This window comes from Sorex araneus, chromosome 2 (assembly GCF_027595985.1).
Source record: "Sorex araneus isolate mSorAra2 chromosome 2, mSorAra2.pri, whole genome shotgun sequence".
Taxonomy (NCBI): Eukaryota; Metazoa; Chordata; class Mammalia; order Eulipotyphla; family Soricidae; genus Sorex; species Sorex araneus.
In genome coordinates this window covers 86,894,720-86,905,142 of record NC_073303.1, presented here as the reverse complement: position 1 = coordinate 86,905,142, position 10,423 = coordinate 86,894,720, and the positions used below count along the sequence as shown (strand labels likewise).

Genomic DNA, 10,423 nt, shown 5'->3' with positions numbered 1-10,423 from the left:
CTGACACAGATTTAGAAACTAATACATACAGATGTGATAATGATAATCTTGCAATTGAATAATGCTTATTGAATTGGAATTCATCTTCAGTCTTCACATATCGTGTGATTTGGATTGACCGAAGTGGAATAAGAACTGCATTTGGATAAAACAGAAAATGAAATAAAATTGCTCCTTGAGTATAAAGCCATTCTGTAGATCTCTAGCACCCAAATATTTGGGAAAGAAAGGCTCGTACTCTGGAGATAATGGGCATATTTAAATATGATTAAGCATGTTTTTTTTTTTTAATTCTTACAAATGTGGACCTTGATGAAGACTGGCTTCTGTTGAGTCCCACTGATTTAATTTGGGTGTGCTGTAATTTACTGGGCTGGAGTAGAAATAGTAATTTGGTGAGGCCATCATAAGCTCATTAGAAACACACTGAGAATGCTTAATGGCAGAACAGCCCACAGCTTTTTTGTATCCATTTTATAGTGGTCCCCTCTTACCATGCCCGCAGACTACTGCTTCATGCTGGTGAGAGTCTGATCATTTTCAAACACACCCCAGAAAATGAGAGGTATTTTTATAACAAGATTGAAGTCACTAAGAAACTTTATAAAGCCAACGTTTTAGTGATATTCAGTACACGGCTAGGATTAAAAAAAAAAATAACTTCTCATGTATTGTTAATCACAGTGAGATTGGTTAGCTGTTAAATACTGTATAGTGCAACTAATCAAAAAGCTCAAAACATCCTACACAATGGAACAGAAATAATTACTCTCTGTGAGCTTCTATTGTTTTCTGCCTCTGCCTTCCCTGGACTAATAAAAGGTTTAATTTTAAATTGTGTGAAGGAGATGTCAGCATTACAAAGAAATATAATGTTCAACTGCTTTGCTCACCATCAGGTAAAATGCATAATAAATTAGACCTTAATAGGCTTAAGCTAAGTGAAGCCTAAACAAACCTGAACCCCTCCCTTTCCCACCACATATTATTCTCTAACACCCCGCCCCCAAAGCCCTTTACTCCTAATTGTTATCACCACAGGATAACAAGCCTGGTTCTAACATCCTTGTCTTTCAGATGAGAATGTTCTGATATGGTGTAAGAGCTCTGGTTATGGGGTATTTATGTCTGTGCTTATGATATCAGCTATACACAGTGGGGTGGTTTAGTTCAAATGAGGTTCGTTTATTCTGTTGCTTCACAGGAAGAATGGGGGAAGGGAGGGCAAAGGAGAGAAAGATTGCATAAAGGCTTCCTGCATTCAAATGTGTGAGGTGTTTTTTTTTTTTCACTTTTACTATCTTCAAAAAAAAAATGGTAAGTCTTCTATCCAAAACTTGTTTTTTGAAGTTTCAGTTTACAAAGAAGAAAAGACTGTATGAATATGTTTAAAAAGTGTTCAATTCTACTGAAATCTGAATTGTGTATTTCACAACATAATTTGACTCATGTTTCAAATAGAAACAGCAAAAAGAAAAACATACTAGAAGTCCTTGCATGTTAATTAGTTAAATTTTTATGTTATTGTCATATCAAATACGCAAGTAACATGGAAATTCCGGGAGATCTGATTATCTTTATTTATACTCTAGTCTGCTCACATATATGTTAATTATTGCTTTTTTGTATGAAATGTTAAGGTAGCTTCTAAAGGCAGAAAATAACAGTATTTTTTATTTTTTTATTTTATAAAGTAATTCACACTATTTGATTCCATTTAATATTCCAACACCAATCCCACCACCATTACACCTTCCCATCACTATATTTCGGATGTTTCCATCCCGAACCCCAATCCCTGCCCTAAAGCAAAACGAAAACAATATATATTTTTTACTCTTTGTTATGAAAAGACACTGAAAATGCTACAAAAAATTATCCTTGGAGGAAAGAGTGTGAAGAAAGATTGTTCTATTTCACCCAGGAACCATTAAGCCCTTCTATAAGAAATCACTAACATGTTGTTAAAGGTTGAGCCTTATGTGCATATATATATATATATGTATATACATATACATATATATGTATATATATCTGAAAAAAAATATTTCCTTCTAAGATTGGTTGCCTACTACTTTAAACCTCATCAAATGTGGCATGCTACTCTTGGAGTACAGGTAGGGTGTGTGGTATGAAGTCTCCAGGAAAAGGTTCACTTGTGGGTGAGGTTCGGCCTGAGCATGTGGAAAGTGGCTGTGAGGACTGGCGACAGGGGAGTTCTGGAGGTTTTTGGCTGCAGGGCCTAGTTCCCTTGGGGAGGGAGGACTCTCAACCACTTCCACTGTGGGGCACCACCCCTAGTGAAACAGCCTGGCACAGGGTCTGGTGGCATGGTTCTGGTGCGAGTCACGTTATGTTCCCTTTCCAGAGAGAAGGACATGTGATCTGGATGGTGGCCTATGACAAGATTATCTGGCACCAGCCAGAGGTGGCTTACGGGCGTGACTGCTGAGTCACTGGAGACAGGTGATAGAGGCAGAGAATCTCTGTTCCCCGATTCCGTTGAACCCAGAGTTCTCAGAAATAACACAATTTTTTCCCTGAGTTAAAGTCTATTGAAGTCATATGCAGCATTTTAAAACAGAGAACGATTTTATGTCACCATATTCTCAGAGCCTGGAACTGAACAAGTCACTATCCATTTTAGGTCACTTAATGGAGGGTACTAACCAACTAGCTGGTTTTGAGCGTGACAGATAAATAATGAGAGGGAAAGGCCTGGCATCATGCCAGGCATAAAGGGAAAGCTGAACTAATTGTAATTTCAATAATCAAAACAGTTGATAGAACACTATATGCTTTAAAAGTCTTATGTTTTATGTTATTTATAAACCATATTTCAGCTAATATGACTTCTCTACTCAAAGTCATTTATATATATATACACATATATATGTATATATTTATATATATACATATATATGTATATATATCATTCCAAGTATGTCTTGGGAGATAATCTCTTTTTAAACCATTCTATAAAATATAAAGAAAAATATGATTTTAATAGTCTACTCTTCATAAACTCAATTATTTTTTTTTTTTTTTGCTTTTTGGGTCACACCTGGCGATGCACAGGGGTTACTCCTGGCTCTGCACTCAGGAATTACTCCTGGCGGTGCTCAGGGGACCATATGGGATGCTGGGAATCGAACCCGGGTCGGCCGCGTGCAAGGCAAACGCCCTACCCGCTGTGCTATTGCTCCAGCCCCCATAAACTCAATTTTGCAGCATAATTTGGAGCAGGAACAGAGAAACTCTGTTGAAGAACTTAAGACTTTATGTATTTTATAATAATTTTTAAATTGACAACAAAGAATGATAGTGAAGTCTGCTATCAGTCTCAGTAGGGAAAGAAGTTGGAGTTTTTGTTCCATTATAAACTGAGTAGAAAATATATTTACTCATAAGAATAACTAGTCATATGTCCATTTTACATGTCATTTTATAATTAGTGGCTTAATTTAACTGAAATGTGAGAGAAATAATGGTAAATTTGATTTTCCTACTTCTCACAATTCTGTATTTTGGTGGGGAACAACAACAACATGTCACAAAATTTTTAACTTTTCTTAGCAGGCAAAGTATAGGTGGCAATACATACTACGAAAATTTATTTTGACTTATGCTTCACAGGATTCTTTCCCGCCCCTGTTTTATATATATATATTATTACCTTCTGGGATTTTTCATTTGGTAAAGTATTTTGGGCCTCTCCCTCCAAATAAAACCTTCTCTTCCCTCCAAATAAAGCACGCCCCCTCCAGGCCACAAGCCCAAAGGGACAAGTTGTGTGCTGCTAGGATTTGAAATATCCTAATGCGCCATGCTTTTCCTTGCATATTTATTAATGTTAGACTAGGCACAACATCCCAAGGTACTGTACCTTGCCTCAAATTTTAGTTGTGGATGGGAAATCTATTAGCACATTATTTACTTTGTCTATCACTCAAGAAACTTGGAGGAATTTCTCTTTCTTTGGAGATAAAAAAAAACTTTGCAGGTTTATGCTTTAGGATTTTTTTTATCTTTCTGCTCTTAATCTTAACTAGCACTTGGTGAGTATTTTTTTGTTTGAGAACTCACTTTCCATCAAAAGCACTTTTTGGCCCCCATATTGTCTTGATAGCACAGAGGGTAGTGCGTTCGCCTTGCATGTAGTCAGCCCGGGTTCTATTCCTCCATTCCTCTGGGAGAGCCCAGCAAGGTACCAAGAGTATCTTGCCCACACAGCAGAGCCTGGGAAGGTACGCGTGACGTACTTGATATACCAAAAACAGTAACAACAAGTCTCACAATGGAGATGTTACCGGTGCCCACTTGAGCAAATTGATGAGCAACAGGATGAGAGGGACAGTGACAGTGACAGTGATATTGTCTTGTTACAATCTAGTCTATTGTTTAGGGGAGGGGTTGTTCTTTTAGCACTGTCTGCCTTGGGGCATGACAAGGTGCTTCAGGCCCATTTTGTATATTTGCTGTACAAGTCCTAGAATTAATTAGAATCAGCTATTTTCTCCTTAGAGCTTAGATTCCCTTAATTGCAGAATGGTACTACAAACCAAGATCTTAATACTGGGTGTACATGTTAGTATAGTAGTGTGATTGTTTCTATGCCCTCATAGAAAGTAGAGCTATAAAATATATACTAACTGTATAAATATATACAACATCTTTGTGTGTGTTTGTCTGTGTATGTGTGTGTCAACATTGAGACCATTTTAATGACATTTTCAAATGGGATCTTTAGGAGATGATCAAATTTAGTGTCCTTATAAGAACTGAGAGTGTTCTCTCTTACTCCCTCCACGAGAAAGTCGTGTGAACATACAAATCAGGGAGTAAGTCTTCTGGCATCTTGATTATGAATTTTGAGTCCTGCAAAAATGTGAAAAAATAAGCCAACCAGTTTGTAGTATTTTGTTATAGTAGCCCAGTTAACTGAGAGAATTGGTAATTCATGAATACTAGCTGTTCATTTCTTAAACTGAGGGGTTAACAGCTACCTTTTATTACTGAATTTCATTACAACTTTTCTCTACTAAATTGCAAATAAATATGTAAAGCATATTTATACAAACATATGATTTAGGTCACTTTACTTTGGGGAAACAAATAAGCCTGCCAAAATACCTACACTATAAAGATATCAATTTTTAACAGGCAAGATATGAGGACTTCAAGTCAAATTTCATATTATAGCTACTTACAGTTGTGTATGTGATAAACATCCCATAAAATAATAAATCCACATGAAAACACCACACCCTGAAGTACAATGACTGTTCTTGTCTTGACTGAATTAGAAATTACATTTTCTAGTATCTTAGTCATAAAAAATTTTTGCAATATAAGTACAGAAAGTTTAATAAGCTCCTTCCTGGTAATGTAGCTTTTCCATCAAGTGATGCATTAAAGTATTTGAGTAATATCAACTATAAGTTTTAATCATGTTTTCAAAATATGTTACTCTGTTTTTTCAGTCAGAAAAAAATTTAAAGCTTTATTTTCATGCAAGCTATGTTGTATTACAGAATGAGGTTAGTATTTACAAGAATTTAGCAAAATACACCGCATAAAACATAGTGGAGTTGAAATATTTTATTGCAATATTCTCAAGGATAAATAAATATGAACATAGAACTTTAACCAGAAATAATTTCATGTAAAGGTTGAACATATTCATTTTTATTGTAGCCAACACAAGTTGATAATAGTTTGATTTGTTGTTTCTCCTCAAAACTAGTCTAAGATAAATCTTTATTTAATGTTTCTTAAATTGAGTAAGCATTATAGCTTTTATTAAATAAAATTATTTTACCTAACAAAACATTAAGAAAGTAGTATTGATAAATTAGTAAAATTAAAAACATATTTAGCATAAATTCTAAAAGTAGTTTTAACATATTTTAGCATTTCCTGATCTTAAGTGGACACGCAATTGAACACTTAAAATGATAATCAGTACAGACATTTTCCAAGTTTATTCACATTCTGATCCTTTTCCACTTTAGGTCTTTTCTCCTGGGATTTCCTCTTGCCAATAAAGCCTACCCACAACCTTTTCTTGGACCCTCTGTACTTTCTACTTCTGTATTTCTGACTGTTCTTTTGCAGAAGTTGTTTTTCTTGCTAGTCTTTTTGGTAAACATTTATTAAGTTTCTGTAAAATCTTAGCTTAGAGTCTGCTCTTTTGAGAGGTCTCTGATTTCCCCTGTCTGTTGGGCCTTTTTATATTCAGTGCACCTCAGGACTCTGCCTCACTCTACTTTGTGAGGAAAGCATGGTCCCTTTCTTGCCATACTCAGAGAGAAGGAATCCTGTGCACTTTCCAACACACAGTAATGAACAGGACATGCCCAGAGTCTCTAGCCCTACAATAGGACGCTAAACAGAACCTACACAAGAAGTTCTGGTTGACCTCTTGGTTAGAGTTTGACCTTATCTATTTTCCAGTGGACACATTAGAAAATAAGTATCTACTCATCCCTCACCCTTCCTGTACTCTCTGTGAGAGAGAAACCCCTAATCTTTGAAAATGTGGGTGACAGGTTCTAGTTATATATTTGTAGGACATGATTTGTCTTATGGTGGACTAAATATGTATCGATGGTGCCTCAGGTCTTAGCTTATTATTACAATGTTGTTTTCAAAACTGTCTACATGTTGGAGGCTATGAAATATTTGTTCAGATGAATAATATTGTGTCTCATTTTTCATTTTGCTTTCCATCCTTTAATGTGTATGCCATGGTCAGAAACCTAAAAGAAATAGAATAATAGGATTCAGTCATATCAAAGGCAGAACTCGTATGCTGCCTCTCATTCATCAAGATGTCAATCTCCTCTACTAGGCTGTTAGTTTCTGGATGACTTAAGAGGGTATCTTGAGCCCCAACTGACTTGCACAGGTACAAGCCGAAAGCAGACATGTAACAAGAATGTATTTAATAAATGTCTGATCAAAATATCTAATAGAGATTGACCTGGTATTGTATGAGAAATAATTGGAAAGGGAAGGAGAGATGAGATGAGGAGAATGAAATGGGAGAACTAGTGATAAATAGTACAAAGCATGTAGATCCACAAATTGGTTTGATTTCTGCCAGCTGTGGTACTGAAGAAAGATATTTCCTATGCCTTAATTTCTTCACCAAGAAAATAAAATTATGGTACATAAATATATTAAAACATATATTAAAAGGAATTAAACAAATAGGTATGTTTAAATAATATGTGGATGCTTCAAAAGATGGGTACTTTAAAAGAAATTTCTATTAATAATTATAAATATTTTTTGTGCAATGAATCAACAAACCAATTGATAACATTTAGATTATATTGTATTAGTAAAGTTGCCTTGAACCTAATTGATAAATTTAAAATGAAACATTGTAAGAAGAGTATTGAATAGATGACAGAGTGCTATTTAGTATACTTTTGAAATAATGAACTCCAGGACCCATCAAGGAAACTGGAGTATCTGACTAAGTCTGTGTAAATTTGACTTTACAAAGGCGAAGTTACAGATTTATTAATACTTTTCTGACATCAGAGAAATATAATTCTATATGCATCTATCTATTTTAGTTGCATTTCACCTAACCCCATTTTCATATTATGTTTATGTGAGAAAATAAACATCATGAGACATTATTTACAAGAAACTTTTGAGTCAGTCATACTATAAAAAAATTCAGAAAATGTCACCAATACTTTGACATCTGAAAGAAAAATAATTTTTATTCTAGAGATTTATTAAACAATATTTTAACATGTTTCAACTATATTCAATATAGAAATATAATAACTGGTTTCATTTTAATAAGATAAAAACCATTCTGTTGAAAAGAGATATTTATTATAGCACAAGGGTACGTATGATACCTCTGTGCCTTTTATGAATTGCAAGAAGTCACCCTTTCTAGGACAATGAAAAATGAGAAGAAAGTTTTTCTTCCCTCTTGATAGTGTTTGCCAAGTTAGGACCTGGATGTACAAGTACTCCCTTTCTTCTGACATAGACAGGTATACAGAGTCCTGCATGATAACCACATACACATACACATGTTCAGCTTTTACAAAAGGAGATGATGACATTGTTTGTGACTAAGACTGACTAGCTTAGACTAGCTTAGACTTAGGTGTCAACATAATTTGAATTTGTTAACTGGATTATATATAATTTTATTTTTGTTTATTATAAAAAACAGAAATTATTAAGGAGGAAACGTAAAAGTTTTGTTAATAGAAAGTTAATGGACTACTTTGTTAAAAGTTATGTTAATGGAAACATAAAAGCAATAGGTACCTTCAATACACCTGGCTTAAATTATTTGATTTTGAATATAAAAAGAATGAATCGTAGCTCAAACATTTAGATTTATTTTCTCATTTAAAACGAAAATAAAGCAAACAAAAATATATTCCTCATATCTTAAATATATTTTAAACATATTCTTATTAAAACACAAAAAATGACACTGTCACTGTCATCCCGTTGCTCATCGATTTGCTCGAGCAGGCACCAGTAATGTCTCCATTTCTTTTTTTTTGAGACATGTTGTTACTGTTTTTGGCATATTGAATATGCCACTGGTAGCTTGCCAGGCTCTGCCGTGTGGGCGAGATACTCTCTCTCGGTAGCTTGCCAGGCTCTCCAAGAGGGTGGAGACATCGAACCCAGGTCAGCTGCATGCAAGGCAAATGCCCTACCACTGCAGCCCACAAAACAAAAAAAGCAAACAAAAATATATATTCCTCATATTTTAAATAAGAACTGAAGATTAAGGTAGGTAATAAAGATAAAAAAACATGTATATCTTAATGTGTTTGAAATGTTACTTAATGATATACTTTAGTAATTTCATAGTAATTATTTTAAGTAATAAAATATGAAAATGATAAATTATGTCTAAAAAGAAAATAAAAAATATTGCTTTTGCTTTTAAAATTTATATACTGTAAGCCCACTATTTTATTTATTTAAAAAATCAATATTTAGATCAAAGTAAGAATATAATTTTTTAATGTGGTACTTTAAATTCATATTACCAACTTGTTGTATAAACGAAATTTCTTTCTTTATATCTTAGAATGAAAAGGAGTTACTACTGCATCAATATCTCTTTCATCGAAATGATATCTGAATATTTAGTATTTTCATATTGAAAGTCATTTAGAAATACTTTCAAAAGTGAATTTTTGCCAAAGTGAAAATCATTCTCTACATGGTAATAAAATTGAAAATATTGTCTTTTCATATATCTATATTTACCTATTCCCAGAGAGAAAATATTGTTTTCCAGTTTAATCATCAGAAAATTGTGCTTACTTAGTTAACATTTAGCATTTTGATTTTAGGTTACTATATATGCTCATCTTAAACTAAATAGAAAATACACTGAATTCTGGACTGTGAGTAAACAATAAATATATTTATTTCAGACATACTAATGTTTGAAAATATTTATGGATATAAATTATAAATTTTATTTGCTTCAATGAGTATTTTCTCAATATCTTGTTTTATTTTACATTTATATGCATTATTCACATTCAAATCCACTATAATCGGTTCAGGCTGTGTCCATAATAGTTCTTACTGTTTGCTCCATATGCAACATATTTCAACAAATTTTTCACACCAGTACTGAATTGCAACATACAAAATTTTTGTGAACTGGGCTGTAAAATATTAGAAACAATATGCTCTATCCAAGTTGACAGCTGATATCTGATCTGAAAATAGTGTATTTTCCTTCAAATGTTGGTATTCTGTCACTTTGCATTGCATTGATATAAACAGTTGTACAAGAGGAAAAATTACTGTGAAAAAAAATTAAATTGTTCTTTCGTAAATAATAACTGAAAAGCAAACCAAACAAAAATCAAAACTGTCTCCATGTTTTGAGTATCTGAAATCCTGCTTCACTTCAGGAGTGTGATAATCTGTTGCAAATGTTTATAACGCGGTGTATCATTCTCTTATTGCTGCCCTAACAAATCACCAGAGGTTTCTTGACTTAAAACCACACACATTGGAGATCAGAACTTCGAAAATAATCACAGGTGGCTCAAAGCAAGGTGTGCATGGTAGTGCAGTTTCCTTTTCGGGAGAGAGTGATAGTGTAACTACATGCCTGGGCTCTTCTCCAGAAGCCAAAATTGAAAGCATGGGATAAGGAACAGGAAGGCAAAACAGAGTAGAGGTTTTATTTGAGAGGAGGAAGGGAACACAGGTATTCCTGGGAGATGAGCAGGCTTTTTAATCAGGATTCCCAAAAATGTGGACAATCCCTCCCTTTTTAAATCTTTTTAAGTAGGGATAGGTGAGTACTTTGCACTAGATTTAAGGTATGAAAAGCAGTAAGACAGCAGTGGGTCAGGCAAGTGCAGGATATTTGAGAGAATTATTTTCTGTC

General features: G+C 34.0%; 1 protein-coding gene across 1 annotated transcript in view; it reads left to right on the top strand.

The window, feature by feature from the left end:
- Positions 1 to 495: 495 nt before the first annotated feature.
- LOC129401686 (10 kDa heat shock protein, mitochondrial-like) overlaps positions 496 to 10,423 on the top strand; it is a 176,379-nt gene continuing 166,451 nt past the window's right edge. Inside the window, exon 1 of the mRNA XM_055124465.1 lies at positions 496 to 522. Within this exon, the coding sequence (XP_054980440.1) occupies positions 496 to 522 (27 nt within the window). The remainder of the gene's footprint in view (positions 523 to 10,423) is intronic.